Source organism: Neolamprologus brichardi, chromosome 3 (assembly GCF_056152115.1).
Source record: "Neolamprologus brichardi isolate AB-2024 chromosome 3, ASM5615211v1, whole genome shotgun sequence".
NCBI classification, from domain to species: Eukaryota; Metazoa; Chordata; class Actinopteri; order Cichliformes; family Cichlidae; genus Neolamprologus; species Neolamprologus brichardi.
In genome coordinates, this window is record NC_142106.1 from 28535432 (window position 1) to 28551435 (window position 16004).

The window sequence follows — 16004 nt, forward strand, 5'->3', positions numbered from 1 at the left end:
CCCCCACACAAACACACACTCAACTCAGACCCAAAATATACCCCGCTCCCTCAGTCTCATTTTAACCTAGATACAAATATTCTCTGGCCATGACCCTCAAAGCTCCAGGAGGAATAGCTTTAAGTCTTCAGAGAATACAGCACATTAGCTAGGGTCAAATTCAGGAGTTTGACAAAGAAATTAAAATAGCAGAAGTAACACTAAAATCTGAGAAAGCTTACATGTTGAGAATTTAATTTTTTTGTGTTACTATTATAGGATTTTCAAATTGGCAAAATTTAAAACACAAAAAAATATTAGACTTGTAAATTATCAATATAGGAAAAAAGTACTGAGCAACTGTTAGCTTAGCATGAAGATTAGAAGCACAGACAATATAAAAACATGGATGTAATATGCAGGTTTTAAAAAAGAATAAGTCAACGTGGAAGTGTCTTAAACCTGCATTCTACCTGAAGGCCACCAGAGAGCGATAGCTGTGGTTGTAAAAACCAAACAAAAAATTTGGGCCTGATAGAAGGCCATGCTTTCTGCAAACAGTTTGTGGACTCAGTCACTGATTTCTAGTCATACTGAATCAAAAATCTATTTATAAAGCTTTATAGTTTTTGTATCATTGCATATTTCAAAATAGAGCCTTAACCATGGCAACTGTTCACCGGCTAATGACGTGTGACTGGTAAGTAGTTTGCCAACTAGCATAGTTTCACAGTCAAACCCGTCCCTCCTCATAGCGTCCATTCTTTTGAAGATGGTGACAGTAAAAATGCCAACGTTGAGGCTTCAGAAAAACATGTCAGAAACCAGTGGATGACATGTAGCTACTACAGTCTATCCCCTTCATGCTGTCTATGACTAAAAACACTTTCTTCTCTCTCTTTGCTGGCATTGCTAAAGTTTAACATTACAAGTGTAGTAAAACAGACAGCTGACACATATATTTTGTGGCGATTATATATGATATAGATCACTGATTTTTTTTTTTAGCTATGCTAAGCTAAAGGGATCCAGAGGATGCCTTAGACAGAGGCTTTTTTATCTTCTCTTATACCAGAGGCCTATTTAACCAACCCAAAAGACAGAGCTCACATTTCAAGGTTGCTTTTGTCGATTTATAAAAAAAGTAAGTTCAGTGTAATTCCATCTCCTGACAGTTTTTTTTAAAATGTTTTGTCTACATAAACCCTCGAAGAAAAAGTAAACAATGTGATAGCCACTGCAAAAAAAGTGCATGTGTTTTAATTATGTTATGACTCCATCAGGAGAGTTCATGCTTTTTGTGTAATCTTATTTACTGTCGTGGCTTAATGGACAGTTAATATGAGTGAGATAAAATAAAATAAGATATAATTTTTTTAGTTTCTAGATCAAGTGGCTTGAATTGTCCAATGACATAGGTTTAAAAACAAAACAGACTGTTAGGTTACCAAACATGGGCGTGTCTAAGGCCCTAAAAAGTAGGAGAGCTCATGTCTGCCACTGAAAAAATGACAGGCATGGTTAAGTGAAAACTTGAGTTATCTCAAAATTATTGATTCAAACTGCTGAGTAAGCAAAAAAAAAACTTTAGATACCCAACTACAAATTTTGAGATAATTACCTCAAATTTTGACCTATAGGCTTTTTTTTTTTCTTTGTCAGTTGTTGGTTACCCTGAAAGTCCAAATTAGAGGGGTAATAAGTTCAGCAGGAAATTCAGCTTAAGTCACTCATTTTTTTTGATGACTGTTGTTGTGATTCATATATATATATATATATATATATATATATATATATATATATATATATATATATATATATACACATATGTGTGTGTGTGTGTGTGTGTGTGTGTGTGTATATATTAGGGGTGCAACAATACTCGCATCGATATTGAACCGTTCAGTGCTCTCGGTTCGGTACGCATATGTATCGAACAATACAAATTTTTTCATTTATTTTATCAACTTTCCTTCTGATGATGCTATGCTGTCTGTGTTGAGCGCTCAGTGGATCTGCGTTCGACAGTGCAGCCTAGGCGGAGTAGTCGAAAGCAGATTCACTGTAGTGATGGGATTTCCGGCTCTTTTTAGAGATCCGGCTCTTTCGGCTCGGCTCACTAAAAAGAGCCGGCTCTTTCGGCTCCGAACCGGCTCTTCAGGTTGTTTTGTTGCTTTAATTATTTAATCATTAACAATAATATAAAATTATGCAGAAAAGGAATTACTAATGTAAAAAAAAGTGGTTTTATTTATATATGTTTATATATGGCCCCTAGAGACAAAGCAGGTACAAACTCTAAAGCATATACAAACTCCAAAAAGCACGTACAAACTCCAAAACACATTTCTAGCATGAACTGAACTTCCAAAACAGAGCTACCCAGATCACTTAAATTACACAATTGAAAGCATGTGTGTATTGTTTGTGTATTTATAGACAAGCACTCATATTTATTCAAATAATTAAAAAAAAAAAATCATTTATCTGTTACTACCACACACCAAATCCGGTAGTTGATACTTCCTGGCTTGTGTAGCCACTAGGAAACAAAAGCTCAACACTGCGCCCGAGCATCCTGGAGCACTTCTGTTGGCTTTTGTACGTGATTCTGAGTTTGTACGTGCTTCTTAGTTTTTACGTGTTTTGGAGTTTGTACGTGCTTCTGAGTTTTTACGTGTTTTGGAGTTTGTACATGCTTCGGGGTTTGTAAGTGCATATGAGTTTTTACGCGTTTTGGAGTTTTTACGTGTTTTGGAGTTTGTACGTGCTTTGTCTCTAAGGGCCATCATAAATATACTTTATTTATTCACTCCACATAAAATGTAATAAATAAATCATATAATACAAAGAACAACTATTTACATTTTAAACTTTTAACTATTTAAATTTTCAGCTTTTTCCTTTTAAACAAATTTAACGTGAAACAACACAAAACACTGCAAACCACAACACAATTAAATATAAATTAAAATATTAAAACAAAAAGAAGATGCACATTCTCTGTCATATGGGCCTGCATGATTTCTGAATCCTTTATCATCTGCAACTGAAAATAGTGGATGATTACTATACCTTTCTAATGTGACGTTGTTGTCCCTCGCTCTCTTTCTCTCTGGCTCTGATCCTGTGCTACTGCAAGTGTAACTAACGCCCCTCCCCCCTCTGCCCAGCGCAAAGTACAGGCCGCGCGTGCGAGTTTAGCGGAAAAAAGGGCGAGAGAGAGGGTGAGAGAAAGAAAAAAAAAAACCCTCACGGCTCCCAATAAGGAGTCGGCTCGCGTCGTTCACTTCAAAGAGTCGGCTCTAAGAGCCATTTCGTTCGCGAACGACCCATCACTAATTCACTGAGCGCAGGGCAAGCTAGGAGACAGAAGTTAAGCTTGTTGCAACATGGCAAATTGAACCTCCCCCACCCTCATTCAGATCTGGCCTTTGGAACTATTTTGGTTTTCATGTGACGTATGACCCTGAAGGTAAGCGCCTCATGGTAAAATTAAAATATTATGTCGGATGTGCCACGCAATGCTCAATTACATGGGTGGGAACTAGTGCGTTAGCGCAGTTAGCTCGTTAACGTGTAGGCCGTCCAGCCCCACGCACGGGCGATCCGTGGTAGCTCGTTAACGGAGATTTGCCGTGTTGTGGCGTTAACGTCATTTCAACGAGATTAACGCTAACAGCACTAGTGGGAACACAACGAATATGACTGCACATTTACGCCGACATCATCCTAGTGCAAAGACAAGTGGAAGCAGACAAAAACAACAAGCACGCATGCTACAAACTTTACCCGAGTCATTTAGACAGCCGTTAGCACATGATTTTCCTTTTGGGGACCTGATATGTTTGATATGCTGCTGAGAATATAGCCCAGAAGAAGCGTATAGTATAGCTTTTATTTTGGAAAGAGCCATTTCTCTGTAATAAACTCTCTTTTCCAAAGATGAGTGATTCCTCAATCAGATAGATTTTTTTTATTACTTTGTTGTTTCAGCAACATTAAATTTAAAAACTGTACTTTTGAGTTAAAATATATATTTATAATTTTAATAAATGACAAATTAAAAAGACATGAACATTTTTTGTGTCGAAAAAATATCGAACTGTGACACCAAAGTATTGAACCGAACCGAACCATGAATTTTGTGTATTGTTGCACCCCTAATATATATATTATATATATTATATATATATATATATATATATATATAATGTATATGTGTGTGTGTGTGTGTGTGTGTGTGTGTGTGTATAAAATTCTGTTGAGTTGGTTTCTTCTTTAACAGGAAGTCATGCATTTTGTGCCTTAATCAGCTTTATTGAACAAGTTCAGTAGACGTTACAAAAGTAGAAACAGAGAACTTTTCCATGGCCTTTAAACAGGTGATCCTATGATTTTTTTTTTAAAGTAGTGGAGATCAAAGTCATTAAATATATACAACATTAATACAGATTCTGTTATATGAAAAAAGCAGATAACTGTGTTTTATATTACTTTTGATGTGCAAAATAGTTACAGTAACTAAAGCTGTAAAATGATTGCACTGGTCTCCCCATGCTATACCCACTTACTGTGTGTCTATATTAGTTTTTACAATAATGTCCACAGGATACAGTCTTAATTACAATAGGTAGGTACAAGTACAAGAAACCTTGATTTGATTCCCCAGGCAAAGTCTAAATCACTAGAAACGAAGTTTGCATCTGTTAACTTCATTACTTGGCTCTCCGAGCCTTAGAGTTGCAGTTACACAAAGACTTACAGAGTAGGGAAAGTGCCAGCTTTACTCAAACTCATCTATCATCAAGTAAGAAGCAAAAAAAGAATGATTTATTGTCCTTCACATGTTTTCACACCACTACATATTTCTTCTTTACTGTAATCCAAGTTTGAGTTAACAGATGATAGTGCAAAGAAAAAACTGGCTACATTTAAATAAATTGTAAATGTACCATTATAATACATGTATCAGTCAATAAAGAATTTACCTCAGAAAATAGCCAGTAATATGCTGAGAAAGTGATGGTGGTGTGTATAAAAAATGTTTTATATATAAACAGAATGCATAACCTAATACCGACTGACTATACCCTCAGCTGTGTTTAACATGGGTTATGGTGAGTGGGGCATTATTCTTCCCCTCCTGGGTGAGACAGGGGCTGAAGATGGGGTACAGGTTCTCACTGAAGCTATCGATAAAACTGTAGATATGCAGACGAGCCTTCACATCATAGAAAGAAATCTGGCCTCCTTCGTAATCCAGAAAGATTCCTACTTTACTGGGTTGGGAAGGCAGCACTAGTGGCAAGCGGGGCGACGCCAGCACTTTCACCTCCCCGTTCTTCAGCCACAGGCACCAGTACCCACCCTCGGGACTCAGCTTGATCTCACCCTTGCGTCGGGCAGAAGCGCGGGCCACGCCGAGCGTCCAGGCCGTCTTTCGCGATACGTCCACCTCCCAGTAGTGTCGCCCCGTGCTGATCCCCTCCCGGCCCAAGACAAAGAGGGCCGGGCTGAAGCGCTTTGGACCCTCAGAGTGAGTGGACTTTCGCTCTTCATACCTCACCTGCTGACCATCATCAGTCACAGTCAGGTTCCTCTGGGCCGTGGCAGGGTCCAGAATCACCTCAGCTGAAAAGGAAGGAGCAGAATATGAGACAGGGAGAAAAATCTGCATTATTTATCGCCACTTCTGCTTAAAAATAAATAAATAATGGGCTCCTTATTCCTGAACATGCCACAAGGGTGTCTGTAAACTGGCAGCAATCTACGGGAGCAATCCCATCTCTGCTGTGAAGAATTACTTCCATTTTGTGGGCATTTAGAAGAAATGAGCATCATCATCTACTCAAGAGAGGCCTCCTGCTTTCCTTTAACACCCTTATGTACAAGTGGCACGAATGTGCTCCCTAGAAGAATTATAGCTACAAACCATGGATGTCACCCAGCTAACAGAGTAGAAGTGTTACTCACATGCGTAGTTCTGCACCTTCCGAAGCTCTGGGAGAGAGAGAGAGAGAGAGAGTGTCAAAGTCACAGCAGATGGCACGTGTGGGTGGTAAACACACAGATCTGAACCAGAGCTCTAAATGCTCGATGCATGTGCCGCTGTCAGTCAGCTGCCTCTTCCAGCGATCCCAAGTGGATGATCTGCGGCATCAACACTATCTCCATCTGTCCAACCGTCTTGCATGTGTGACCGTGTGAGTGTGGCGCGATGATGAGTCACTTTTCCATTCCAAAGTGTGCGTACAGTGACCTACATATCACCGATTTGGATTTTGCACAGGATGTGTGGTTTGTATTAGACAAGGGACGATGGATTGTACTAGAACTTTGCATTCATTATCCCATGCAGGGATCCCAGCAAAGCCTGCTGCGAGTTTGATTTTCAGTTTAAAGGGGTACTTGAAGCTACGGAACTGTATGCAGCGTACGCAGAATGGAAAATACTCATCGTGACTATGAACATTTTTCAAAACACTCTTTTCCAAATGATTGCACGCATGTTGATTTGCATTTAATACATAAAACATGAGCCATTTCAGATCGCTCATTTTTAAAAGTGCTTTCAGAAAAAGGATTCACAAAAGATTTTGCTGAATATGTGCTAATATTATGTAAGGTATTTATTTAAATGTTTCTAGCCCTGCATGATATGCACTAGGGTTTAAATGATGCTTTGTTGGAACTAAAGGGCTAAGATCCATGCGTTCATATTGTTTGCACCTACACTCTGAAATCATGACTTATCAGTTTAGGCAACATTTTTTCCAGTTTTCTATTGTCTAATTTTGATGAGCCTGTGTCAGTCATAGCCACATTTCCCTTTTCCCAGCTGACAGGAGTGGGACCTGGCATGGTCCTCTGCTTCAAGCAGTGGCGGTCCTAGCCTGTTTGGTGGCCTGGGCAAACACTCCCTCTGATGAGCTATTGCGAGTTATTAGATGCTGCTCCAGCCACCAGTGAATCCCACGCCGCCCTGCCCACTCTTCCCTGTGCCGCAAGCAGCAGGCGCACCTCGCAAACGAGGATGCCCTTACTCCCAGCAAATGGGCGATAGAAAATCGATCGGTGCCTATGCCATTCCCAATATGCGCTGGCCTGACGTCGGGGCAGCATGAGTATGAGCATTTTTTTTGTTTGTTTTGGCCGTTGCCCGTGATGCCGCCCCGGGCAACCGCCCGTGTTGCCCGTATCAAAAAACGCTACTGGCTTCAAGGTTTGACTTGTTGTCTACTCAGACATGCTCTTCTGCAAACCTTGTTTGTAATGAGTGTTTTTTGTTGCTGTTGCCTTCCTATAAGCTAAACGCAGTCCAGTCATTCTCCTCTGACATCAACAGGCATAAGGCATTTTCTCCCAGATAATTGCTGCTCACTGGATAATTTCTCTTTTTCAGACTTTTCTCTGTAAACTGTAGAGATGACTGTAGATCAGCTGTACTAATATTGAGCGCATCTGGCAGCATTAACCATGTTGCAAGTCGCTTCCCCATTTTGATCTTCATGGTTTGAAGCTCAGCTGACATGTGATTGGCTAATTGGGTATTTTCAATTAATGAGTTTTTGAACCGGTGCACCTAACAATAATAATAATAATTCCACAGACCCGCCCGCATCGCATTTCTGTGGAACCCAAGGAATGGAAAGAGACGGCGAGGAAGACCCAAAATAACGTGGAGGAGTACTTTCCTTGAAGAATTACATTCAGTTGAACTGTCATGGGATGAAACAGTAACCGCCGCGATGGACCGTTCTCTTGTCGCCCGATGTGCCGATCGTTGCGGGAGGATCTAAGTCTAAGTAAGCACCTAATAAAGTGGCAAGTCTATATGTAAACCATGCTCTGCTTCTAGCATTGTAGGCATGATAATGCTGCACTAGTTGTTTTGTACAGTTTCTCAAATACAAAGGTTATAATAGCTGCATAAGTGCATTAGGTCACAAGTTTGGCTAGCCCTTACCTTTCCCATATATTCTTTTAAGCTCATCCTGGAACTTATCAATGAGGCTGCTGACCGAAGACCGGATGGTTCCCAGATACAGGTCAGTATTGATGCTGACCGCTGACCAATCAGTGGGCTCGGGTAGGGGTGACAGTGATGTCAGGTTCTACGTGAAATAGAGAGGTCATGCAAGGTAAGATGAATGGTGCGTCAAAGGAAATGAAGTAAAGTTTACAATGAAAAGAACACACTAAATATGACGCCAACAGTGTGCTCAGTGCTGTCCTATTTAATTTTGGTAATGGGAAACACAGAACAGAGACACATTATTGCTCTGACGGGAAAATAAGAGAGAACTCAGTACAGGGCATTGTCCAGATGTGGTAAGTAAATTCCCTGTTTATCAAAAAGAGATGCACTGGTCTGCTTACTCTCAGCTTTGATGTGTCTGGGTATTCGAGGCTTCATGCCTTCACTTCCATTGATGCTATGTAGAAAACCTCTAAAGTAGCAACTTCAAAGACATCTATTCATTCACATGGGGGAATGGCCATAACAGGCTCGGTCTGCTCATGGAGGCTTTTGATGTTGTGTCTCAAAATCTCTGAGCAAACACAGCTGGTGCAGCCACAGAGGTAAATAATTGGCTTTGCAATTAAAAGTAAAGCGTGTATACAGTTTTCAGAACAGGAAAACAGAGATATGTTCAGTATAATATGATCCATATGATATTATTCAGGCTTTTCTGGTGAAATCACAAGGGTAGAAAGTCTTGTGTTTTAGATGCCTGTGAGATTTCCATTATTGTGAAGTCTTTAGCCTTCTAATAAAATTCTCTGCCCCAAATGCACAGTAATTGCGTTTTCAGTATGTAGGCCAAGCTGGAAAAGCAAGAACTTTAAAGGCTAGCTATATTTAGTACAGAAAAATAAAGTTAGCATCCAAAGCATCCAGAGCGTGAAGATACTCTCTCAAGACCTGGACCTGTCTGCATGCCAGTGTGTGTTAGACCCACATGGAGCGCTGTAGTACCTGAAGGAAAAGCACTTTGTCGTGCATCTGTGCATGGGCTTCTAGCTCATTGCTCCTCCTCCTCAGTTGGCTGAGTTCATTCTCCAAACCCCTGGCCATTTCCTGGGCGTGACGCTCCGCCTCACGTTGCCTCGTGGCTATCAGCTCAACCAGCTCCGCCTGACTCTGCTCCACCAGACGCTGCAGCTCTGCGTACACCTGCCAGCTTTCCTCCAACTCCTTCTGAGCACTGGCCTGTGAATGTGAGCACCACATGGCCAGTGTTACCAGTGTGAACATGAGAAAAGCTCAGTCCAGATCAGATTGTGTTCAAGACCGAAGACCGGGTTTAAGGAGGAATGCCTGTGTATTCTTAACAACAAAGTTCTTACAGATTAACCAGAGTCTAGAAGTTACTGAGTAACACGGCTCCTTTTACAGGGGAGCTTGGAGGACAGGTTGAGATAGTGCTAATCCTGTGGAAGAAGTTATTTATTGTCTTGTACGTGGCGTTAATGAGGTAGAGAACATTCTATACAAACATTACTATATAAACTGCATTGTGGGAATGCAGGATCTTTGAGATTAACTTGAGCCACAACTCTGAGAAGCACATGAAAATGCAAATGTTTGATGCAGCCGCATCAGACATTAGCCTTTAAAATGCCAGCTCTTTTGCACAAAGTTCCAGTTATATTGGCTTGAATAGACGTATGTTTATGTGGGGAACAGTTGCTGTGAGTATGCATCATACATGCCACCTTCTGTGTTCTCTACCTAGACACCACCCTACATTTTTAGGACCTCATGTTCTGTAGGAAATTTTAGAGAGTGTCCAAACCTGATTTCACATGTGAAGTCAGCTTATGCTGAATTATTTCCTTTTATTGTTGCACTCCCTGATAGCCATCGCTCCATTTGAACTCTTTTTTTCTTCCAAATGACAAGAGCATAGGGTCACATTTCATTTAAACATTAAAATATGTCATTTGTTTGAGGTGAAACGCCTCAAAGGTTCTCTTTATCGCCAAGGCTCACTTTGGGAGTCACTTTCTGTCTGCAGACCCTTCGGCCGGTGTGTCCTTGTAGGAACTTAACTATTGTTTTACACGTGGAGCTTCACAGCATGTTATTCTGCACCTTTAAATCTTTGACATGAAAAACTAAGTTCCCCATTAAATGAACTTGGTTTCCACTCACAATTACGACTTTGCACAGAACAACTCTCATGTTGCAATTTAGATGACCGGCATCTTTATTTGTTTGTTCTCTTCAAAGTTCAGGGTTTGACATGAGTAATTGCACCTTATTTAGGCAGTTAGAGTGATAAGAGACAAGTATTACATAAACATCTTTATGTAACATACAGATTTTTATATACCTGGAGCAAACCTCTGGAAATTTTACTTTAAGTTTTCTGCTACTGTTTCTAAATGACACTAAATGTGGAGTTGCTCCTTTATTTATCACACGCTAACACAGCATTATTTTTATTATTACTATTGTCCTGCACATTTAATGCTAGCATGAAGTTGTAGACTCCTGATAAAATGTCATTTTATATCAAAGGTTTCTTGTTTAAATGTTCCTTTTTTTAATGATGTATTTGTCTCACCTTTGGCCTGGTGTTGATTGTTGTTGATTGTTGTATATATGTTTCTATACGAGTCTCTGTTTGTTTGACGTAATGATTGACAGAATTAGAGGCATTAAATAAAACTACCAAAATGATTCTAGCAAATAAACATGTAAATACTGCAGTTTGAAAAAAACAACCAAAAACCAGATGTTTACTTAGTCAGTTGCCTGTTAAGTGTCTTTGCGCGCCACTTGTGCAACTGGATTGACAGGTTACATCTTCCATTAGGTCAGGTGCTGAAACCACCAAATTTTCCATCTCAAACTGATACATTTGTTAGATGCTACATTCATGTTAAACTTACTCAATAAATTCAATGTGTTGTTTAGTCTGTCAGCAGCATGTAGCTGGACACGAGTCCGTGTGTTTGTACAGTAAACACAGAGGGAACTGTGGGAAAAAAGGTTTCCAGAAAGAGGAAACCAAGAGTAACACTGAAACCAGGAAATTTCACTCATGAATGTTTTGCACATGTGTCATCAAATTCAAAACTACCCAGATGTGACAAGATGTGAAAACCTAAACATAGGACAACTGATATATTTAGTGTTACCCTGGTAAAACCTGTTACACTCCCAGCATTATTAGTGTAATTGTCCTGGAAAACCACTCAGGCGTGTTATCTTTTCATTTCTTATTCCAAAGTAGCATTTTACTGCAGGGAGGCTGTGGCTGGAAACAGGGTGTGTGAGAAACTAAATGTAAATGTTTACACTGGTCTCACTGGTTGGACGGCCTCAGACATGGATCTCAGTGTGTGTACACAAGACAAAAACAAATGACAATCGTGCTCCACCTTATCTGCTACTGCAGAGCATGAGAGGTATGAGATGTGGGTGGCATCCCGCCTCAAATATGTCCTGCTTGTACTGGAGCATAGGTCTTTTAGTTGGCTCACCTTGCTTCGATGACTAATAAAGATGAATCTACATTATTAGGGGTAAAACTTAAGTGTCTGTTGGCTTTCAATAAACTGCTGCTGGTCTTCTTACAGCTGCCCTTGAGCAACAGCTTTTTCTGGATCACAAAGCTGCTTAAAGTGCAAATAAGGCTTTTGAGCTTCAGCTAATGAAAAGCATTATATGAGAGCAGACTGGCAAATATTTGAAATGCACTTTAAACATATTTACAACAGCAACGATTAGACTGGTTTTCAAATACATGTACAAGTGTAAAAGGACTGGCCTGTTTGTATCAGCCACTTCTGATAAGATGCCTTTGGAAATGCCGCACTGGTGCGACACTTAAGAATTCAGCTTGCAATCTTTCTGAGATAACAACACGTGAGTGGAGTTTTAGATTGAAAAAAGTATCGTGGACACAAATGTGTTTCTCGAATCATGCTCCAAAACACAGCACTTGAAATGCTTATCCCTAGTTAGACTTCAAAACACAAGCAGATAAAAATCAGTGGCATACAAAATGTATCCAGGAAACAGACGCATTAAAAAATACCAGACTCCAAACAAACTCGAACGTAGACCAACTCCAGTTATAATGACACAGCATAAAATAGAAGACAATAGATTATTCACAACTGCATAGTTGATTCTGATTAAAAAACTGTTTCAGTTTGATTTTAAATGATCAGTGTCCAGCTTAAGTTCTGAAGACAAAAGAGCTGTACATGTTAATGCATTCCTGAAAAGAAAAATCCCAACAGATGCTGTGTGTGTCACACATACCAAAACCACGAGGTCAGTGAGTAGCTGAGGAGTATTTGCATATTATTGTAGCTTTGGGTTAAATTTAGGTTTTCAATTGTAATGAAACTATAACTTAAAAGGTTTCAGCACAAAATGTGTACAATTATAAATTGGAAGATTGTACACTGTTAGGGTAGAAATGGGAAAAAAAAATTTGTTGTATGGAAAATTCATATTGAAACAGTAGATTGCGTTTTTACAAGTTTTTAACAGTGTAGATCATCGTAAAAAGCTTAATTGTTGTGGACGCTGTTTGTGACCAGGAGGTTACACAAAATTTACATTATTTTTTACAAAAAAGGACTTGTAAGGCAAATCCACGATTTGCTTTTTTAATTTGGATTCAAAGCTTGACTCTTTACTGAATAGAAAACTAGACAAAAATTACATAAAAACAGTTCTTAGCACTGACTGTCGATCAGTCAGCCAAATGTCGATACTGACCAATACTGGAAATGTTGGCTGAATGTTTACCATAATCAATGACCGATATTTATGTTATATTCTATTATTTTTGTGATGTCTGGATGTTCAAAGCTAGTTTGATGAAGGCTTGAATACTTAAAATTGTTAAGTTAATCTCTGTTTCTTAGTAGCTTAACCATGATGTCACATGCAGGTTTTTATTAGACTTACCTTTATGACTTTGATGGACTGTTTGATCTCGTCAAGTTTCTTGGCTCTCTCCTTGATCAAATGTTTCAGCTCTGATCTCTTCTTTCCCATGTTACCCTGTGAGACAAAAAAAACCAGAGGTGTGTCTTACAAAATGTTTCTGCTTTTATATTATAAAAATATCTCAGGAGTCATTTTAATGATCTTGTCATACAGGGATACTGACCATCTTCTTCTTAAATTCATGGTCAATGGAGACAATCTCATGGGATTTGTGTGTGGCATCGGCACAGGCAGAGCAGATGCACATGTGGTCGGTCCGGCAGTACACATCCAGGAGACGTTCGTGTTTCTTACAAATTTTGTCTTCCAGGTGGAAAGTTGGTTCAATCAGACGATGAGACATCATTGCCCTGACCTGGAGGACAGTATGGGCAAGAGTGGTACAGAGACATAAATACAGTTGCTCTTAAAATTGATAGAAATATTTGCTTTTAGGTTATTTAATTAATTAACATTTAACAAACCCACCTTCTTATGATGCCTGAGGTGGGACTCGCAGAAAGACCCAGGGCAGTTCACACAAGATTTCAGCGCCTTTAACTTCCTTCCAATACAAGCATCACAAGAAACATCCCCAGGCTGGGCAAACTCTCCGGTATCCTTCACTGGCGAGCTGCTCTGGCCCGTATCTGAGCTCAAATTCCATTTGGATCCATGAGAGGCGGTGCTTTTAGCCACCGTCAGCCCCTGAAACTGGGAGGATATTTCAGCCAGGACCCTGTTGACGCTCATCTCAGGCTTTCTAGAGTAGCTCTTTTTGCACATTGGGCACAGGAACTTCTTGCTGTGGTTCCAATAGCCCTGTAGACAGGCCTTGCAAAAGCTGTGGCCGCATGGTGTGGAGACGGGCTCCACAAATATCTCCAGACAGATGGAGCAAGTGAACTGGTCCTCAGAGAGAGAATTAAAGCCTGGAAGACAGAAGGAAGTGTGAGAGGCTTAGTACATGTGTATTTATAATATAATTAGAACAGTCAGTACAGACACCGTTTAAAGCAGATCTTAACATTTGACTTTTCATCTTTTTCTTTTTTTTAAAGATATGTGGCACATGACTCACTTGAGTCGTGTGGAAGCCTAGACAGAAACCTGCATAGAAACAGCTGTGAAACTCACTAGGAAGGGACCTGAGGACAGCAGTTTAATCTTCTTATAAGTGACAGCTTTTCTCTGGAGACTTTACATATTACATCATTTTGAATCCTAAAAATGATTTGGTTAGGTTTAAGTTGTTTTTGTCGACTTCGTATCTGGTTTTATCCGTCCTTATTGGATAAAAATGAACTTGGAGCAGTCGAATTAGGGCAAAAGGAGCCACAGAGGAGATGAGACAAAATTATATGTGTAATGAGGTCATTTTGTATCGTGACCTGAAAAATCTACAGTGCTCAATAAATTACCCACCTGTCACAAAAACTAGAAGACACAAATATTTTAGAAATCTATTTAAAATGTTCAGTAATACCTGTCAATAACTGTAATTGGATAAATAAATACAAAATAAAAAAAATCTAATTTATTTTACTTTTTTCTGCTTTTTTGTATAACAGTAAAATATAAAATTCATGGATAATATATTTTAACATGAAAGATATTTCTATTAAAGGTCTTAAACAAACTGGTTGATTAAACATTACAGAAACATTAAAAATGATTCTGTTCATTATCAGTACAGTGCAGTATCATTTAGTGCAGCTGTGACATAAACCTGACATTTAGTGATTGGCTGATAATTTCTTTCTTTTTTTGACCTCTGTATATCTGTCTGAGGCTTATGTCAGGAGGTGGTAAATTTCCATTCAGAGGTAGGGGGGAAAAGGGCTAATTCAAGTATTCTACTTTTTTTGTGATTTTGTAAACTGATTAGAATTTCTGAGGTTTCTATATAAAAAAAAATGCAATTCACAATTTTCTTATTCATCTATAAGACACACGCTCACAAATAAATGGCAGTAAACTAAGATAATAAACTGCAGTGGATGGGGAGGCAGTGGAATCATCTCCCACCCTCGCACTAAAAGTCACTGCAACTTTTTTTTGTCCAATGTCTAACTTCCAGAATACACTCCCTAATTTTGCTGTTGCTGTTACCTCGAATTCAAAAACTGATTGTTCAAAGCACAAAACAGTAAAAATGAAATTAGAATTTCTGATTACACGCAAAAAAAATCGACTGCCACTTTAAATCTAGTACAGGTGTCAAACAAAAATAAGGCCTAAACTGATCCACAGCTTGTCCTCAAAACAAAGTAAGACAAAGCCAGGAAGACACAACAGTTATGTGACATCCAGTGAGAAAGTATCACCACAAACAAGGAAGTGTCTGCAACAGTGTCACTGTGTCCTGTTGTGGGCGAGAAACTATCTGAGGAATGCAGATATTCTGGACCTTCTGCACCTGCATCATACGTTAAGCTTAGGCATGAGCCAAATGAACTTTTCCACCAAATCTGCTACGACAAACAACCTCTATACGTCACGACATCTGCACTGTTTCAGTTTAACCCAAATCTAAAATGTTTTTTTAACATATGTAGATTTAAACTAAGCAAGTAAAAAGTCAGGTACCGTCAATTCCCGACATCTGTCTGTCTACACCTCCTGTAGTGTCAGCATGGATAAAGTTCCTATCATTAGATAATAAACTAGCACTAAGATTATGTTAAAACAGGTACAACTCACTCATGTTTTTCTTTGACCTCGAGCGGTGCACTCCTTCACCTCACGTACTTTGCTGTGAATCACACAGCTCGGGTGTTGAACTCTTCCTGAAACTTGCAGTGGACCTCCCACTCTCAGTGGGACACACCCAGACTCGCACATAAACCCTTCTTTTGTTATTGCTCAGTGATTTCTCCTGCCCTGCTCTGCGCATATGCAAAGCGCTTAAACCAACAAAGGTGTTGCATTTTTATCATTGCAGAGATCTGCCCCTGCTTTCTGTGGCTTTCTGCCACTGTATCTTCACAAAAGACTTGCTCTTCAAGAAGTCTCAGACAGAGGTGATCACTAGCACTGTAATAATACTGAGACAGATACT

General features: G+C 39.5%; 1 protein-coding gene across 1 annotated transcript; it reads right to left on the reverse strand.

Annotated features, from left to right (window-relative positions):
* Positions 1 to 4324: 4324 nt before the first annotated feature.
* On the reverse strand, positions 4325 to 15719 carry LOC102787045 (E3 ubiquitin-protein ligase TRIM39-like). The gene is made up of 8 exons (XM_006809195.3): positions 15647 to 15719; positions 13433 to 13875; positions 13128 to 13319; positions 12923 to 13018; positions 8963 to 9196; positions 7949 to 8096; positions 5956 to 5982; positions 4325 to 5613 (listed from the first exon to the last, which is right to left on the reverse strand). The coding sequence occupies exons 1-8, from the start codon at positions 15648 to 15650 to the stop codon at positions 5075 to 5077; spliced, it is 1683 nt and encodes a 560-aa protein (XP_006809258.2). The 5' UTR covers positions 15651 to 15719; the 3' UTR covers positions 4325 to 5074.
* Positions 15720 to 16004: the final 285 nt, after the last annotated feature.